Here is a 21,187-nt window from a genome sequence, read left to right on the forward strand (position 1 = left end):
AGTGGAGGAAAGAGTAAAGTTAACTTTTCCTTTTTTTCTCATCAAATGTTAAGTTAACGGCCTTTTTCGAAAAAAAATGGTAAAGTTAACTTTTATCAAATTGTAAAATATTTTAGTTATTTTTTTCTTCGAGCGACTATTCTATTACTCAAGCTTGAGGTGGTCTGGGGAACTAGACCGGAACAGAACAACCAATGTAATACAATTCCCTATGAAAGGATATGGCTATCTTAGCTAATGAATCAGACGATACATTTTCCGAACGAGGAACAAAAACAATCTGAGAACTCCGTGAATCTGATCTTCAAACTTCATAAACTCCTTCAGCACAGTAGAAAAGTTCGGCCATACTTCGGGGTCTTTGATCATCGAGATTAAGTCCTTGCAGTCGGTCCCAAAAAATTGACATATCGATACCTAAAGCATACATTCCATTGCCCAAGATAAAGCCTCTAGATCTTAATGCAATGGTGAGATCGGCGTTGACATATTAGGAAACATGCCGAGAACTGGAACTCCTGGCAGGATTCCTTAGCTCCCAAGAGTTGTGTCACTCCTCTTGTAAAATATTTCAGTTTCCTTAGGGTGTATCCTATATACAGTATATATAATACTAGACGATGAATACATAACATAAAATAAGTATCACTTGTGAGGTTGTTCTGCTGTGCAAGACCTGTAATTATAGCAGTGCAAGATATCAAGTCTCCTTTCATCGTGCCCTCGTACAGTTTCAAAGCACTGGAAAGGCTACCACACTTGGCATACACATCGATCAGAGACCTAATCAGTGCAACATTTGATCTCCCGAAGCCAAGCTTGGTCGCAAAACCGTGTAATTCACTGACCATTTCAAAGATATCTAACCAAATTGAGTCACTTGATCGTTTTGAAATATGAATGAATGAAAGACAAGAGTGTAGATTACCTTCCGCGAGCATCAGCTGAAACAGACCAAATGAAGTAACTGCAGTATACCCGTCGATCATCATATTCCAAGAAACCAAATCTCTTTCTTTCATTGAATCAAACAGAAGACGAGCATCCTCCATCTTACCAAACTTAGCATAAAGAGAAAGCAATACACTCCTCACAACCAAGTTCCCTGCAAATCTCCCTTTCTCCACACACCCATGTATCTGCATCCCTTCTTTCAAACACCCCAAATCTTTGCACGACATCGACATCAAGACACTCCCGTAAGTGAAGTCATTAGCTCTAACAGGCTCCCGGCGCATCTCTTTGAACAACAGCAATGCGCTCCGGTGATTCTCACGTCGAGAATACCCCGAGATCATAGCTGTCCAGGAACCAACATCTCTGTTAGGCATTCTATCGAACAGTTTACGTGCGTGTTTCACATCTCCATGTCTTGCGTACAAGTTCACCAAACTGTTGTTCAGCTGGAGATTCGAGCGGAACCCATTTGTGACAGAGTTCCCATGGATCTAACACAAACTGTTCCTCGACGGATTGGTAGCTACATAATTTGAGAGCCTTGAGGTACAAGGAAGGGTCTAATTAAGTATGGTTTCGAAACAGTGAGATTTTACACACACGCAATCATTATCCACAAACACGGATTGGATCTAAACTACACGAAAAGCTACCCCTTTTATCAACTGTCACTAGGGATTGAAATCAACCATGAAGAACGTACACACACACAAAACAGAGCTTTTCTGGAAAATTTGAAAAACAGAGCTTTCTGACAGGTAAATATCAAAATTTATCATAAAGAATTAAAGGCAGTTTCTTTAAGGAATAGCTTACAATCTATTTCTTTTGGCTGGCGTCAATAGGCTGTCCCAGCCATAGAGAGAAGCAAACAGGATCTTTCTCCTCCAGGTTGAGTAGCCGAACTTTAAGGGTATGCGACTCCGCTCAGGATAAGTTCTCAATGTGAAGCCTTGCTCCAGCGAAGACCTTTTTTTGCTGAAAGATGTGCTGAATCTTCCAAGTTACTTATTAGACCCAGAGAATGAGATGAGATCGAGCTCAAGCTCAGAGAGAAAAGAAGAAGATGAAGTTTGTTATTCAATTCTCAAACTGTATTATGTTACATTGGTTCAGTATTTATAAGACTTTATATTCTCCTAACCGGTATTAACCATACATAACCGGCTTACTCTAATACCCCTCCCTCAAGATGGAAGATACAAACTATGTAATCCCATCTTGGACACTAAATGCTTGAACAAACCAGGTTGCACTGCCTTTGTAAAAATATCAGCAAGCTGATTATCTGTTCTCACATGTAATGTCTTCAAGAATCCACTTTGTAGACGTTCACAAACCACATGACAGTCATTTTCTATGTGTTTTGTGCGTTTGTGAAATACCGGGTTCGAAGCGATGTGAAGAGCAGACTGATTATCGCAAAACAGAGTTGCATGAGCCGTTGAGAAGCAGTGTAAGTCACGCAATAATGCAGCTAGCCAAATCAACTCACACGTAGTGTCAGCCATTGCTCTGTACTCGGCTTCAGAACTACTTCGAGAAACAGTCGGTTGTTTCCTGCAACACCAAGATATGAGAGCATCACCAAGAAAAACGCAATAACCAGCAACTGATCTTCGTGAATCTGGACATGAAGCCCAGTCTGCATCAGAGAAAGCTGTAAGATGGAGATCAGTCGAGGCAGAGAAAAACAAACCCTGCCCTGGATCATTCTTCAGATAACGTAGAATCCTATTAGCAGCTTGGAAATGAACCATTCGTGGAGCAGACATATACTGACTGAGCTTATGAACGGCATAAGTAATATCAGGCCGCGTATGAGTCAGGTAAAGAAGTCTTCCCACAATACGTCGATAGACAGATGGTTCTTCTAGCAACACACCATCAGATACTGACATCTTGAGATTTGGTTCCATTGGAACAGAGAGAGGTTTACATCCAAGTAGTCCTGCATCTTCAAGCAATTCAAGCGTGTACTTCCTCTGATTAATAGAGATACCAGTGGAGTTGCGAGTAATCTCAAAACTGAGAAAATATTTTGCAGGTCCGAGATCACGCAGCTTGAAAGCACCCTTCAATACATTCTTGAAATCATCAACAGCCAAATCATTACTCCCAACAAGCAGTATATCATCAACATAAACCAATACTGCCAAAAATACTTCAGACGTGCATTTCACAAAGAGAGAGTGATCAGAAGGACTCTGTTTGAATCCCTCTGCAAGGATAACACCAGACAGCTTCTGATTCCATTGGCGGGAAGTTTGTTTGAGACCATATAGCGATTTGTTGGGCTTGCAAACATAGTTCTTAGGCCATGACTTTCCAGACAGCTCTGCATAACCCGGTGGTATTGTCATGTAGATCTCTTCATCAAGGTCACCATTAAGAAAAGCATTACTGATATCAAGTTGATTAATCAACCAGTTCTTGCTTGCAGCGAGCCTTAGAAGAAGACGAACTGTTCCCATCTTCGCCACCGGAGAAAATGTATCTATATAGTCAAGCCCTTCAATCTGTGTGTATCCTTTAGCAACCAAACGCGCTTTGAACCTCTCAATAGTGCCATCAGGATTGAACTTGATGGTATAAACCCACTTACAGCCAACGGATGCTTGCCTGGAGGTAACTCACAAACATTCCAGGTACCAGTATCTTCCAAAGAAGTCATCTCAGTTTTCATAGCCTCAGTAAACTCCGCAGATTTAATGGCTTCAAGGAAGGTTTTGGGTGGCATGGTTGTGGTGATATTAAGAACCGAATTCTTGTATGAAGATTCAAGATTGTTATATGAGAAAAAAGATGAAATAGGATATGATGTGGTGTGTGTGGGATGAGCAGGAAAATTAGGATTCTTATCTAAAAGGTAACAATGGTATTCATCTAGGTAAGTAGGAGCCTTAGACTGACGTTTGGGTCTAGTATTAGAATCTATCCTTCCTGATGGTACTGATTCAGTATTGGAACAAGAAAGATGAGAAGATGATGAATGAACAGGTGAGGAATGTGTTAAAGAATCACTCTGTTCAGAAGGAGAAGAAACAGGAGGAATAGGTTCATGTAGATGAAATGGAAAGGAAGATGTATCAGGAAAAATAGGATCAGGCGCAATGTCAAAAGAAGCTGAAAATAGAGAATCTGGAACTGGCAAGGGAAGGACATCCTGAGAAAAAATGTTTGACACTTGCGGAGAAAGAGCAAAAGGATAGATTGACTCATGAAAAATCACATTTCGAGTAATTGAAATCGTATGTGGATCAAGATCTAAAACTTTATACCCTTTATATCCATGAGGATATCCAAGAAAAACACATGGCTTAGCTCTAGGTGAAAATTTGTGTCTATCTTTTGATAAGGTTGAGGCAAAACATAGACAACCAAAAACCCGTAGATGAGTGTACATAGGAGGTTTTGAGTTTAAAAGTTCAAAAGGTGATTTGTTTTGAAGAAGTGGAGAAGGTGTTCTGTTGATAAGATATATAGTCGTGAGAATGCAATCCCCCTAGTAAGATAATGGAATGTTTGATTGAAAAAGAAGTGAACGAGCCACATTAAGAATGTGTTGGTGTGTCCTCTCCACAACAGAGTTTTGTTGTGGAGTGTATGCACATGAAAAGTAATGAATGATTCCCTTAGTTTTGAGTAAAGATGTGAAATAAAGTTCTGGGGCATTGTATGATCTAATGGCTTTAATCTGCTTTTGGTATTGGGTTTCAACAAGTTGAATGAAATCAGGAAAGATGGATGACACAGAACTCTTATTTTCTAGAAGATAAACCCAAGTAGCACGTGTACAATCATCTACTATGGTCAAAAAGTATTTGTAACCTTCATTAGTTGGTTCATGAAATGGTCCCCATATATCAAGATGAATGAGATCAAAAGGAAAATGAGACATATTATTTGAAGATTGAAATGAAATACGTTTTTGTTTTGCCAAAGGACAGACTTTACAAACAGACTCATGAACTGGTTTTTCAGATAAATGTGAAGTTCTTTTGACAAAATATGAATCTTATTTGGTGAAGGATGTCCTAAACGCTGGTGCCAGACTTCAGCAGAAATTTGAAAAGTAGAATGAATTTGAGAAGGAATGATGGATGAAGATGATGTTGACTTTGAAAAAGACGACTCTAAGATGTAAAGATTTTCATGCAGATTACCCTTCCCAATCATAGAGTCCAGAATATACGCCTGAGAAAGAAAAGGATTAAAAGGAAGTATATAGCAAGAATCTGAAGAGAAAAGCACAGTAATAGAACTGTTTCGTGTAAGAGCACTGATGCTTAAGAGATTGAATTTGAAATTTGGAATGAAAAGAACGAATTTAAGAGAAAGTGTGTTGGAGAGTTTAATCGTTCCAGCAACAGTTACTGAAATACTAGTCCCATCAGGAAGAGTGACAAAGGTGTTACTAATGGTTTGAGTGTTAGTGAGTAGACTAAGGTCAGAACAAACATGACAACTAGCACCTGTGTCAATTACCCAAGCATGGTTCCTAGTACTATGGTCATTATTGATTCCCGCAGAAGATAATAAAGGAAAGGTTTGAAAGGATTTACCAGAGGGGGCTTGAATTTGTGGAGAAAGTTGTGGTTGGGGTCGGGAGATTGATGTAGAGCCATCTGCGAGAGTGAATTGAGAACCAGAAACCTGAGAGACTGTATTCTGAACTTGCAAAGAAACATTCTGAACACTGAGAAGATGCTGGATCTGATCTGATGTGAGGTTGTCCAGACTCACACCCTGTTGATTGTTGTTTTGTGCAGAATCGTGAACAACTGCACCAGCCACATTATCTTTCTTCGGAGGCCAGTGATCATTTTGCTTAGCAGAAGAGTTGTTGTTCTGTTGATTCTGAGGCTTGTAGTTTGTAGATGGGGATTTGTAGCCTGGTGGATATCCATGGAGTTTGTAGCATCTGTTGACTGTGTGACCAACGACACCACAATGAGAACAGATTGGCCGATTCTTTGACTTATTGTAACCACCAGTGTAAGCTGCAACAACTTGATCAGATGGCTGAAAAGACTATGAAGTCTGAAACGCCACTGCACTTGTTGTTCCATGTTTCATAGAGCGTTGTCTCTCTTCCTGTGAGACAAGATTAAAGACTTTGTTGAGTGATGGTTTGGGTTCCATCATGAGTATCTGACCCCTCGTTGCTGTATATGTATCATTCAACCCCATGAGGAACTTCAAGACACGATCTTGCTCATCATGCTCCATCAATAACTTGTAACTTTCACAACTCTCATGGCTACAACAACATCGATAAAACCTCTCATGATTCTTAAGATCCTCCCAAAGCTGCTTGAGTTTCGTGTAGTACTCGCTAATGCTCTGTGATCCTTGAATTTCAGAGAAGATTTGTTGTTTGATCTCAACTGTACGAGGTCCATCACTTTGCTTGAATTGATCATGGATATCTAGCCACATCTGCCTCGCCGTTTCAAGATACATAATGCTCTTGGCAATCGCTTTGTTCACAGAGTTCACAATCCAAGTGCAAACAATACTGTTGCAACGATACCAAGAAGCATAATCTGGATGAGTTTTCTCCAACTCAGGATAAGTTCCATCAACAAAAACAACCTTGTTCCGAGCTCCTAATGCCATCATCATAGATCTACGCCACTCGTTGAAATTGCCTAATCCAGTAAGCTTATCAGAGACGAGAACAATACCAGCGTGATCAGCAGTGTGTACGTATAGAGGATATGAGTTCGGATCCTGAAGCGGCGCCGTCGCCGATCTGGTCGCCGTCGGATTCTGTTGTGACGCCGAGTTCGGAGTTGAGTTGACGGCATTTGCGTATGAGAGCGGCATGATGGAAGCGGTGAATCGGAAAGATCGATAGCTCTATCGATGAAGAAATCGAAGAAGACGAAGTCGCGAATCAAAATGGATTTCGCAAATCGCCAAGAACAAAGATTGAGCTCGAATCAAGCTCTGAATCAATCAAGAAGAAGCGGAAGATGAGAGCAATTGCTCTAATACCATATTAGACCCAGAGAATGAGATGAGATCGAGCTCAAGCTCAGAGAGAAAAGAAGAAGATGAAGTTTGTTATTCAATTCTCAAACTGTATTATGTTACATTGGTTCAGTATTTATAAGATTATATATTCTCCTAGCCGGTATTAACCATACATAACCGGCTTACTCTAATATTACTCATGTCTAATGGAACAGAAACATCTAACTGCTTGAGGGTGAAAGGAAGAGAGTTAACGGATTTATCTGGTAAAACATCACAACTATGCCATCAGCCAAAACAGAAGAAATCTGTTAAACAAGCTTCTTCCTGAAGATGAACCTGAGAAAGTATATAAGAAGAAACTGGTGAAGAATTTGTTGAAGAGTATAAATTTTTGAATCAACACATGCACAAGAAACTATAACAATACTATAAGCATAAAGCAATAGTTCACCTAACCACTAAATGCATGTGAAACAAATAAACCAAAAAGGGAAACAATCACTGCATAAGAACTAATATCGAATGGCATACACTGTCCAGCGAGTTTTTGGGTTCCTCATTCTATAAACAGTGGTAACAGAAAGGTAATAGTATAATTCTTGAAAGAGCCATCAGAAACAAATATCTGAGCATGTAGAATATAATTCTCTGAAGATCAACAGTAATTAAGAAGTTCTCAGAGATCAGCCTAGTAAACATGCGACGAGAAAATAATTGATATACAGACAGAGAGCAGTTTGAACTTTCAAAAAGGCTATAGACATATATTCACCTTAAAAATACTCCACCAATCAAGATCTTAGTCAAATAGTTAGCTGATTCTCCATCCGAAACACAGGCATGCAAGCATATATGTCTACGGATGTAAGATTGATTACAGAGCCATATAATTCAATAAGATGCTCAGAGTAAGGAAGTGCACTTAACATATCAACTTCACTGGGAAGAAAATATATAGTTTATTGAATGCATTAATCATATTAACTACTAGACCAATTCAATGAGAGAGCTAAATCTAGTCATATTCCTAATTTCTTTATGGAACTCCTCAATTTGTCCAGAATCTAATTTCATTATAGGTAATGTGTGTTTTATGTTCAAACTCATACAAAACTTTATACATGTTCCAGAACTAAGAAAGCGTTAATGTATACACAGGAAACAGTATAATGAAAGTTACTAGATAAAAATCGATGAAAACATACTCGAGAGAAGAGGAGTGATTGCATCAGTAGGTCCAGTTGGAATTCTGAAATGCCATGAAGAATGATAAAAGTTAAACCCAAGAAACAAGAAAAATGCACTCGTAGCTAACGGTTGACTGGAGTCATACTTTGAGCCCAGCAATGTGAAAAATATTTTATATTTAAGCATGTCAGAAACTAACCAGCATCTTTAATGCAAAGAAACACATGGTCCACAAGAACAGAGACAAGAGACCTTCCTGCTGCTTCAGCAGACTGCTTGAAAGATACCATAAAGAGTGAGAAAAACTGTTGAGATTTTGGATCCACATCTCCTCGGTTTAGGCATACATACATTCCAGTTAAGAAGCGGAGAAGACGGCGTCTATTCCCAAGAATAATGGGTAGACTTAGTTATCCATATCCACCAACCAGCTATCTAAAAACTAAGAGAGAATGTTCTAAAATGTGTAACTGGACTTCAAGCCCAAGTGGACTGTTTAATGCTGTTCTCTGAACAAGAGGCCACCATCAGGGCTAACGAATTACACACCCAAAAAAATTAATTCCTTAAAGCATCCTTACTCCAATATGATATATACAAGTAAAAAGACAAATCAGAAACAAATGTTTTACATGTGCTTGGCCAGAAATTCCATCTAAAAAGCGTTCACCGCCAAAGAAAACTCGGTTTGCTCCATTATCATCTCTGAGATTTTCTTCTTCAGAGCGGGCTAAGTTAGCGTCAGTGAACATATCACGATGTGGCGGAAGATCAATTTGATAAAGCTTCCCATTCAAGTTTCTGGTAATGAAAGTATATGCATCACAGGTAAAGAAACCAAAACATATTTAATAATAATATCTTCAAAGCTGATATTATCAGGAAGGAACAAAGTAGTTTGGAATAGTAGTATCAACGACAACTGGGTAAAAAGAGTGTCATCAATCAATACCTTAAACAAATAAATAAATCCGGTGTTGGTAGAGAAGTCAGTCCCTTGCTTCTTTCAGATTTACAACCTGTAAATGATAAATCAGGTTCAGAAACACTTATCCTTCAAGAAAAGGATTTTATTACAATATGCTCGCAGAGCTCACCTTCCAACTCTCATTAGTGGTGTACAGAACAAGGTTGCATATTGTAATAGATGCCAGATGAGCAGCCCTAGATACGAAGTACAAAAGTTTAGATTAGACATACATAAGAAAGATCCCAATGCATTCATAATAAACTCCGATAGTTAAGAACCATAATAAGGTTTATGCATCAAAGAACGCAGTAAAAGCAACTTACCAGGCTGCACCTCCTTCACGGTGAGCACCACCACCAGTTTCAAGAAGAAGATTGACCACTTTTACTTGTAAAGTCATTCCGTCTGCAATCTGATCAACATAATGAAATATATAACTGCAAATAAACAAAAGGATTTATATGACTCCAAGAAACTATAATTCTGGAATGTTGAACAAGTAGCAGAGATACCTCATATTGTCAGCAAATCCATAACCGTTACTTTTTCCAGAGGCGGTAGGAGACTGAGCACTGAACATAATGAGAAAACAAAAAAAAAAAAAGAATCACAGACTCAATAATATTCTGGGGAATAAAGGAAGCCTCAATCAAGACTGAGTAGTAGCAAAACAGATGACGTAGGGTTGCCCTTACCTGCTTGGGCCCTTTGTCACATCAGCATCAGGATTCTCTTCAAGAACAAGATCGAGTTTATCGATTTGCACAACTACAGGCTCCGTTTGTACATTGCTGACATTTGAGCAGAAAAGCGACATAGAAAAAAATCAATACTTGTGGAGAACAAGAGAGATGGCAGAATTAACAGAAATAAAATAACATTTCAGTTTAATAGCTATGTTCTATGCACTTAAACTGTCACTCACAAGCAGAAGATATGCTATTACTTTTCCAGAATCCTGAATCTATATTCCATCAGAACTACCTCAGAGCTATTATAGTTCCATTAACAGTCCCTGCTTAAACTGTCACAATTCTATCATCCTTGAGAAACTAGCACACATCAAAGCCATGTTCTTCCAACAAATCATCTCAAAATCAAGAAAAGACAAAATTAAGATGCACCGATGAAACAATTCAACAACAAATGAGATGTTCATCAGTAGGCTAGCGAACAAAAACCATGATTTCCAATTTTCCAACTTTAGCAGTGGTGTGACACTAAGAGCAGGTGGCAAACCCATACTGGCATGTATAGCCTGTCCATTAATATCTGCAAAACACACACACAAAACCTGAACCATAAAGACACAATCTTTTCCTCCAGGAAAGCTCAACTCACTGAAGAAGGAGAAGAAGTGGACCTAGAATAGATTAGATTAGATTAGAAAGCTGAGCGGTACGGCCTTGAAGCTTGAATTGATCTCTAGTGAATGATTTGAGCCAATACTTGAGAGTATAATCCTTTATGGCTCTTCTAAATCAAGAAGATGGATCAAGAACAACACCTCATGGACTTGCTCGATCACGATCGATTCCCAGATCCGGGAAGCTGTGGGACGATCGACAAAAGGAGCATAGACGTGGGAGGATCCATAACTGTTGCGTCTTTAGGATCCATATCTTGGGAAATTCACAAAAGAGAAGACAGTTAGTTACTTCATGAGAAAATTGGAATCTTGAGGATGTTGTTGTTACTGTAAGACTGACTAGCACGTGCGTGGTTACTCGCTACGCACGCGTGAATTGTCTTACCGGCCTGAGATAATGAATGTTGTGGTTTTCTGGGTTTAATGTTTCCTATAAAACGCCAGACATCACAACATGCTCTACGATTAGGATAAGTTGAATCTAAAGTAAAGCTGCTATTCATTTGATCATTGTCATTGGGCCACTAGATAAAAAGGCCCATAAACAGTGAATCTAAATAACAATCTATCGACGGCATCTAGAGACGAAAAAGGAATAGAGTCTTCAAAGATTATCTAAACTTATTTCTGTTCATCGATCTTTGTTTGGAGCATGAAACAATATGAAGACGAAGATATCCAATCTTCCCATGGAATTGCTAGAGGAGATTCTCTCTAGGGTTCCGGTGAAATCCATCGTAACAGTACGATCTACTTGCAAAAACTGGAACGTCTTAACAGAGGATCAGAGATTGGCCAATAAGCATATTGAAAAAGCAGCAGCAGCATCACAGCGAGAAAAGGAGGTTCTTGTGATCACGGGAGATCCCAACGATAACTCGATCAACGTCAAATTCTATGACTTTCACAACAAAACCTTTGATCCATCCACAAAACGCAACGGTATACTTATTACTCAAGAAAATTCATATTCAGAGGTCGTTCTACATCGTTCCTTTTATTGCAACGGTTTACTGCTATGTCTATGGAGAAACGTCAAACTTAGGCTTTTGGTTTAGAACCCGTATTGGGGTAAAACGAGATGGATCAACTGCCCAACAAAACATTCGTATCACTGTGAAGTATTTGCTTTTGGATACGATAAATCATGTCGTACCCACAAAATCCTTTGGTTAAGCCGTGATGATAATATGAACATCTACATAGATATCTACGACTTGAGTTGTGGTTTATGGAAGACTCCTCCTGATGTAGCCTTTCACAGCAATGTAATAGAGTATACTAAAGCTAGCTTGACTTTGAAAGGAAACACTTACTGGCATGTCGAGTCAGGAGATGGTTTCTTACACTGTTTTGACTTTACAAGAGAGAGATTTGGACCGCATCTGCCTTTACCATCTGACATAAATCATAGATGCAGTGTGTCTCTCTCTTCGGTTAAAGAAGAAAAGCTTGCAGTGTTGTTAGAGCAGACGTTGGGTGAATTTGAGATAGCTGTCTGGGTTACGAATAAGATTGAGCCCGACTATGTGTCATGGAGCAAGTTCTTCAAATTTGAAAATTTGCAACTCAAATGTTGTTATCTGTTTGGAATTTTTTTGATTGAGGAGGAGAAGAAAACCGTTGAGGCTTTTGATGATTTCAACAACTGGTACAATACATACATCATTGACGGGGAGAGTGGTCATTCTAGAGAAGTAGACAGCACAAAATCTTCACACCCACGACTTTACAATATTGTGAGCAATTATGTTCCAAGCTCTGTGCAAATCTAAGCTAACAGATCACATTTACATGTTCATTCAATCAAAATTTTAAATAACAAGCTGTAACTCATCTCTCTTTTTTTTTTTTATAATGATCATGACTTCTTCTACTCTCTTCAAACTCGGTTCCTTTGTCATTATAACATCTCAGTCTCGACTTTAACATCTTTCATTATATGTTTTTACTAGGGCAGGCCCGCCGCAGGCCCGCCCTGCGGGCGGGAAGTTAGAAAAAATAATATTTAATTTATTCTCACCAAAAAAATAATTTTAAAATATATTTATTACTCAATTTTGCTATTTTTATTAAAAATCGGATGTTTGTCTAACTATTTTCTTATATAATTATTTTACATTTTTTAATACTGGTATTATTCATAATTGCGGTTGAGTTTCAACGTATAAGTTTTTTTCTCTTTCATATATAGTTAATATTTATTTTATTTTTACATTCTCTTTGAAGTCTATTGTTTATATTATGTAAAAAGTAAACATTGCATATCATTTTTAATCAACTTAGAACATAATACATTAATGTCTAAAGATTTACATATTTTTAAAAATTATCAAATAAACCATATCATCCAAAATAATTAGGACTTTATAAGACAAATATTATTGTTTAGTTTTTCTTAACAAATATTACTGTTTAGTTATCGAGGTATAATTAGTAATTATATTATTTTTGTTTTCCTTTTGTAATATAAGTTCTTACACTGGTTTTATTATATATAAAATTACGGTTATGTACTTACAGTAACGATTTATAATTGAATTAACTGCTAACCAATTTAATAAACTATGGTTAGAATTTGGAAATGGCGGAAAAGAGTTTAATAACTTTGGGATGACTTAACAACTCTAGGAACAGACATGAAGATTTGGAACTCTGTTGTGGAGATCCATAAGCAAAATATAAGAGATGAATTGTATATAACATGTAAAGACACTTCATTTGTATTTGCACATGTGAGAAACAGAGTAGACAATATCCGAAATAAATATGTGTTTAAATAGAGAAATATGACTTAGAGAACCCCCTCTAAACCATTTAGTAATAGAGATGATAGAACAGTGGTTGACAGGTACACTCAGTTAGCTTAAAAGGAGCAGAAGCACATGACCAAAGAATTTGATTAGAAGGTTGTCTCAGGAATCTACAATCCAGTAAGTGAATAGTCTTGTGTTATTGTCACCATATAGATCCGGCTAACTTGTGGTAAAGCAAACACAAATCATCATCAGAACATAAGTACCAAAATCATATTCACATTACAAAGAAGCTAACTGAGTATACCTGCCAACCAGCGTCTATACTGTTTAAGATATTGTCAGAATAAGTCACTGAGAAACCATATATGCGAGAAGATAAACTCATTCTGCTGATTTATCTTTGGCTCCCACACATTTGTGGTTGCTTTAGCTCCATAGTTCTTAACCCCTTCCACATAAGTTCTGTCATGCTACAATTCAAAACCGACACAAAAAATACAAATTAGATCAAGAAACCAACAGAAAAAAAAAAGAAAAGAAACTTCGACTCATCTGGTGACCTTTTGGTTAATGAGGTCAGGTTCTGTAGATTTAGGAAACGGGAGAGTTCATTCCTTCCTTTGTCCTCCTCATGAGAATGGTTCCTTTGGAACCATACCGATGTCATAACTGAGGGATATGTATGTCTTTCTATTTCTGACTTCGTAGAAGACACTTTGTTGTCATCAGAAAGTCCTTCATGATGGTAATTAGGCTTCATCTAAAGAAGGGACTGCAAGTAAAGTAAACTAAACATCAGCACTCAGAACATAAAACAAAAAGCCCAAATAAAATCTAAGTAGACGATGTATTCATGTACCTGAATCTTGTGTTCTTTGAGAAAAGGATGATCAAAAGCTGTCTGCTTTGTGATAGGAACACATGAAGTTACATCACCCAGATGGGTCTCTTAATCACATTCAAAAGTTATAAACCTTTTTTTCCTGAAATCTAGACACAGTATGAACTTCAATTATAACAAAATCAACGATTATGATAAGTACCAAAATCAACCCAAGCAAAAGAAAAAAAAAACTCAAAAAGCCATAAATACGGAAGATGCATTCATAATATATATAAATCGTCTCCAGTTTTGGAAAATTTAATCTCAAGTTTAATCTCTGCAAGCAACATGAAGATGATCTTGTGGTTGCTCACGGAATTACTACAACACCCATCTTTCAAATCAGCGAGGACTGAGAGAGCAAATCACTATTCTAATATGCAGAAGTTTTTGGATTAGTATGATTGGGAAGAATGTAATTATGAATTTGACGGAGACAAACTCACCTATTTATAGTTGTAGATTCAGAGAACTGAAGAGAGTTGAAGATGCATTGAATGATAAATTGTGGAAATAGTGGAGTGAGGGAGTTAATTACAATGTTAATGACAATGATTGCATGAAGGGGAAATCCGTAACAGTGCCACTTTCATAGCGTGTGAAGAAGAACTTCAAGCGTTTCAACACCGGCCCACCCAACAGAGGTTGTCCGGAGGTAATAGATCACGTAACCAACTGAAGTTTTAAACTCTGTGGGAAAATAATCGCATAACTCCAGCTGCAACCTAGACAGAGGATTATAGAGAAACACTACAAGAAAACGTGCCCATAACAACGAACATTTACGACGAAAATAATTCGTCGTAAATTTACATGGTCTTTACAACGAAATTACGAGGAATCTAACTTTCGTCGTAAACGCCATGTAAATTTACGACGAACTGATTTCGTCGTAAACTCCATGTAAGTTTACGACGAATGTACGTGGAATGAGAAATACGTCGTAATCATTACATCGACATTACAACGAAGCATATTACCGTTATATTTAGGTGAAAACGTGTATTCAATGTGCTTTAACTTACCTAATTTCGTCGTAAAGTCGTCGTAAATAATATGTTAAAACCATGTAAAATCCATGTAAAATATTCCTTGTAAAATCGTTGTTATATTTCAACTACCCAACTCGAAAATTTCTCTATATATATGTCATTTCTCACAACTCTCTTCCTCACAACACACAAACGGGATAAAAAAAAAATCCGAAAAAAAAATCAGAAAAAAATGATTTCAAAAAAAAATCTAAGAAAAAATGGCCGGTGGCGGTAGTATTTACGAGTTACGGAGTTGGATGTATTTGCACAAAGATTCCGACGGGAGGGTGACGAACGCATTTCTGAGCGGGCTAGAGACATTCATGCACCAGGCGGACTGTACACCGATCACACAGGAAAGCGGTAAGATGTTATGCCCCTGTCGGAAATGCAAGAATTCAAAATTTGCATGTAGTGAAACTGTATGGAAGCATTTAGTAAACAGAGGATTTACAGCATAGTACTACATTTGGTATCAACATGGAGAGGGTTATGGGGGAAATGAAGCTAGTAGTAGTAATAATAATTTTGAGGATGGTCATCATAGTGAAGAAACGAATCATTTGCATAATGAATATAATTATCATCAAGATCATGAGCAGATGGTAGATCATGATAGGGTTCAAGATATGATTAGTGATGCATTTTTAGAAACAACTACAACAATAGCTGATGGAACTGGAAATGTAGAAAAACCTAATTTGGATGCAAAAAGGTTTTATGAAATGCTAGATGCTGCAAATCAACCAATCTACACTGGTTGTAGAGAAGGTCTCTCTAAATTGTCTCTAGCAGCTAGGATGATGAATATTAAAACAGATCATAATTTACCTGAGAATTGCATGGATGCATGGGCGGAGTTGTTTAAAGAGTATTTGCCAGAAGACAACGTGTCTGCTGAATCTTATTATGAGATTCAGAAATTGGTTTATAGTCTTGGGTTGCCTTCGGAGATGATTGATGTTTGCATCGACAACTGCATGATCTACTGGAAAGAAGATGACAAGTTAGAAGAGTGTCGATTCTGCAAAAAACCACGATTCAAACCGCAAGGCCGTGGGAGGAATAGGGTACCGTACCAAAGGATGTGGTACCTACCAATTACAGACAGATTGAAAAGATTATATCAATCTGAGAGGACTGCTGCATCGATGAGGTGGCATGCGGAACATGTCCAGAGAGATGGTGAGGTTGCACATCCATCAGACGCAAGAGCGTGGAAACATTTCAACAAGGTACACGCAGATTTTGCTACAAATATTCGGAATGTCTATCTTGGGTTATGCACCGATGGATTTAGTCCATTTGGAATGTCTGGTAGACAATATTCTTTGTGGCCAGTCATTCTTACGCCGTACAATTTACCGCCGGATATGTGCATGGAACAAGAATTTCTATTTTTGACCATATTAATCCCTGGGCCGAAGCATCCAAAACGGTCTCTTGATGTTTTTCTTCAACCGTTGATAGAAGAGCTAAAGCAATTGTGGTCAGAAGGGGTGAGGACGTACGATTGTTCCTTGAAAAACAATTTTACGATGCGAGCAGTTCTGCTGTGGACGATAAGTGATTTCCCTGCTTATGGGATGTTGTCTGGCTGGACAACACATGGAAGATTATCTTGTCCATATTGTCTTGGATCGACGGATGCTTTTCAACTGAAGAATGGTAGGAAGAGTTGTTGGTTTGACTGTCATCGTCGCTTTCTTCCACTTGCCCATCCGTACAGAAGAAATAAGACATTGTTTCGGCACAAAAAAATTGTCAGAGACGGTCCTCCTCCATATCTCACCGGCCAGCAGATCGAAGCAGACATTGATTATTACGGAGCTCAGAAAACAGTTAAAGTTGGAGGAAATTGGCATGTTCCTGGAAATATGCCTGATGGATATGGTGTGTCTCACAATTGGCATAAGAAGAGTATATTTTGGGAGCTACCCGATTGGAAGGATCTTCTCTTACGCCACAATCTGGATGTCATGCATATTGAGAAGAACTTTTTTGAGAACATCATGAATACATTACTTAATGTCCCTGGGAAGACAAAAGATAACAAAAAGTCAAGGATGGACTTACCTGATATTTGCTCAAGAAGTGAGTTACATATCAAGAGCAATGGAAACGTTCCTGTTCCTATCTTTCGGTTGTCATCAGAAGCCAAAACAACCTTGTTTGACTGGGTTGCATCAGAAGTTAAGTTTCCTGATGGTTATGTTTCAAATCTGTCAAAATGTGTTGAACGAGGTCAAAAGTTCTCCGGAATGAAGAGTCATGATTGTCATGTGTTTATGCAACGACTACTTCCATTTGCTTTTGCCGAGCTCCTTCCAGCAAATGTCCATGAAGCACTTGCAGGTAATTATAAAACGTTAATATATATACATATGTTATGAAATGTTATTAATTTGATTACTTTTGCAATATACAGCCATCGGCGCTTTTTTCAGAGATCTCAGCACACGTACGTTCAAGGAAGAAGTCATCGAACAACTTCATCATAACATTCCGATCATATTGTGCAACCTGGAGAAGATATTTCCTCCTTCATTTTTTGACGTCATGGAGCATCTAGTTGTCCACCTACCGTATGAAGCATTGCTTTGTGGACCTGTTCACAACGGATGGATGTATCCGTATGAGCGACAGATGAAACATTTGAAGGGGAAAGCAAGAAATCTTGCAAAGGTGGAAGGTTCAATAGTTGCGGGAAGTTTGACAGCCGAAACATCTAACTTCACATCATACTACTTTGCTCCAACTGTTCGTACGAGGAAAAGAGTTCCTAGAAGATATGATGATGGCGGAGTACCGACATCATATCCAATTGCTGGTGTTCCTGACATTTTCTGCGAAATTGCAAGGTTTGGTGGTAAAACGAAAGAAGTATGGTGGTCATGTGAAGAGGATAAACATAGTGCCCACACTTATATTCTGCTCAACTGCGAGGATGCAGTGACCCGTTACTTTGAAAGGTAAATATTTTTGTGAATGTTAATTATATGAATTGCAGTTAATTCTGTATGACTTGATTATTTGTTTAATTTGCATCATGTTTGTATCTCAAGTTGAAGAAGCAATACCAGGAATATCTGCAACTGATGTGGACACACGTAAAGATAAGCATTTTGTCAAGTGGTTAAAATCACATGTACGTAATATATCTCATACATTGATTAATTAAGTAAGTGTTTTGATACTTCAATATTAATTAAGAATAACTGCTTTTTGCAGGTTGATTACGACGATCCTTATTATCCCGTATGGTTTCACGAATTGGTTCAAGGTCCAGTTGCAAAGGTCACCACATCACCTATGTATTTCACACGAGGATTTACCTTTCACACATACGAGTATGGGAGACATCGGGCAACGAGTAACTACGGAATATGTGTAACATCGTCCTCTTCAAATGTGAATGGTTCGATCCTGTTGTGAACCGAGGGATTCGGTATAACAAATTTGGTGTTGTGGATGTCAATTTTGGGAGAAGATACAACAAATTTGAGCCTTTCATTTTAGCTTCACAAGCCGAGCAAGTAAGCTTCCTTCCTTATCCTCGGCTTCGAACTTCCGGGATAAACTGGTTAGCTGCTATCAAAATTACACCTCGTGGACGCATTGTCGCTGGAGAAGAACCGCCCTTGCAAGAAGAAGACGCTATCAATGAAGTTGAGGTACCAGAACAACCAACTGATGAAATCCTTTTGATCGACCCGCAAAACTTTCAATATGAAGATATTCCCGAAGATGCGACAGATGAAGCACGTGAAGACGAGTTCGAGAGAAGCGACGATGATGATTGTAATGATAGTGATGAGAACGAAAACGATTTAGAGTGATGTAATATTGATGAGAACGAAAACGATTTAGAGTGATGTAATATATGTCTCTGATTTTGTATTTCTCTATTGTAACGTATGTTTAAAGAAATATTGTTTTTTTACCATCCTAATGTATGTGTAACAAATGTTGTTTTATATAATATGTATTTGTGTTAATTTTAAAAAAAATTATTTGGAGTTTTAGGGTTTTAGAGTTTAAGTTGGAGAAAGAGCACAAAGTAGTAGAGAAGAAGAGATATGATGTTAGATGATATGTGACTTTGGGGTTTAGGGATTTCATTCTCGGTGTTTAGGGTTAAGCGTTGTAAAATCGTCGTAAACCGATGTTTCGACGTAATTTCGTCGTAAATGGAAAAACGCGGGCCTGGTAACTTCGTCGTAGACGTGGGCCTTGTAAATTCGTCATAAACCAATGTTTCGACGTAATTTCGTCGTAAATCGAAAAACGCGGGCCTGGTAACTTCGTCGTAAACGAAAACACGGGTCTGGTAACTTCCTCGTAACATTACGACGAAGTTACGAGGAAACCGTTTTTATATATATGGGAGAAGTCTTTCAGACGAGCATTGCTCGTATCTTTCTCCCTAACTCCTCTCCCCCTCTAAGGTAACTTTCTCTCTCTCTCTTTTTTTTTTTTTTTTATAGTTTAGGTTGTTAGTTTAGGTGATTAGTTTAGGGAATTAGTTTAGGTGATTAGTTAACGGAATTAGTTTAGATGATTAGTTTAGAAAATTATTTTAAACAATTCGCTTAGGATATATATTAATTTAATTTTTTTAAATTTTCTAGATGGCTCCTAGACCGAGACCAGCAGCTCATGCACCTACGTATGCGGATTTGTTTGGCGATGGATCTTCCTCTAGCGGTCCATCGTCTTCTTCCGGGACAGTTCCGGACTCTCGTACATCTCGGAGAGTTCCTTCGACCCCTCCTCCTCTTCCATCTCAGATGCCTCCCCCACGAGCTCCACCTGTCGCCCCGGATCAGCCTGCCCCACCGGCTGCAGTTCATCCCGATTTGCGGGTGGCAGCTCATGCACCATTCGCAAGATACACCGTCGAGGATTTGCTTGCCCAGCCCGGACGTGAGGGTTTACACGTTCTGGACCCCGATAGACCCCCGGGTACTTATTGGTAAGTACATAAAATTATTAATTTAAAATTTAAAATCTTTGATCAATTTTTTTAACAAATTTGTTATATTTGCAGGTTTGGGGCTAACAACTGTGTTAGCCGGAGCGTTTCAGAAACGATGAAGGGATATTATGACGGCCCTTATCCCAACTGGACCATGACTCCCGATCACGTCAAGACGACGTGGTTTAAATGTTTTGCGGTAATTATATTTACATATTATTAATATTTATATTGTTAATTAAATAATTAATATTTTTTTTCTAATCTTTTAAAATGTTTGTTTTTTCAGCAAAGGTGGAACTGGTCCGTAGGAATCACCGAGAGGGTGAAGAGCGAATTTATTGCAAAGGCGAAAACTCGTCTTTGCAACACCGTCTCCGATTGGAAGGACAAGTGGGAGATTTACGGCTATGAGGGGAAGCCGAGCGGGGTCACAAAGGAAGCATGGGATGGCCTCATCACCTATTGGAACGAACCCAGCTCCATCCGCAAAGCCAACTCCTGCTCCGCTTCCCCAAGAACGAGGGATAAAGATGGCCATTTGCCCATGGTTCATAGAACCGGCCAAAAACCCCATGCCGGAATTCGTCTCGAAGCTGTAAGTTTTATTTAAATTTATAATTTTCATTATTTTAAACTTGTATTTATTAATTATATTTAATTTATTTATTATTGTTGTTTATTAGTTGGAGAAGACGGGAGTTTTGCCATCTCTCTCGGACTTATTCAAGATGACTCACGCCTCACCAGAAACTCTTCAACGCTGTGGCGTCTCGGGTTGAAGAGCAAGAGACGCAACTTACCCAACAGTCTGCAGATGGATTACCCGTCAAGTTGTCAACCGAACAGGTCGACCGGATCTTTGAGGAGGTAAAATTTAATAATTTTAATTTTTTTTCTTTATTTTATTATTAACTTTAAATACGTTTTTATATATATACATATAGGTGGCTCCTAGAAAGAAGGGAAGGACGGTCGGAATAGGTTCCGTTAACGAAGTTGCAAGGGCGACTTCGTCATACTATTCGAGACGGGACCATGACAACGACCAGATGCAGGCTCGC

The 21,187-nt window shown here is 38.4% G+C and overlaps 1 protein-coding gene and 2 pseudogenes across 1 annotated transcript; 1 reads left to right on the top strand and 2 right to left on the bottom strand.

Annotated features, from left to right (window-relative positions):
- Positions 1 to 384: 384 nt before the first annotated feature.
- On the bottom strand, positions 385 to 2,848 carry LOC106366255 (pentatricopeptide repeat-containing protein At3g20730-like). The gene has a single exon (XM_048758863.1). The coding sequence runs from the start codon at positions 1,329 to 1,331 to the stop codon at positions 453 to 455; it is 879 nt and encodes a 292-aa protein (XP_048614820.1). The 5' UTR covers positions 1,332 to 2,848; the 3' UTR covers positions 385 to 452.
- Positions 2,849 to 8,671: 5,823 nt separating this feature from the next.
- On the bottom strand, positions 8,672 to 10,848 carry LOC125587769 (annotated as a pseudogene).
- Positions 10,849 to 10,855: 7 nt separating this feature from the next.
- On the top strand, positions 10,856 to 12,402 carry LOC125587767 (annotated as a pseudogene).
- Positions 12,403 to 21,187: the final 8,785 nt, after the last annotated feature.

Source organism: Brassica napus, chromosome C5 (assembly GCF_020379485.1).
Source record: "Brassica napus cultivar Da-Ae chromosome C5, Da-Ae, whole genome shotgun sequence".
Taxonomy (NCBI): domain Eukaryota; kingdom Viridiplantae; phylum Streptophyta; class Magnoliopsida; order Brassicales; family Brassicaceae; genus Brassica; species Brassica napus.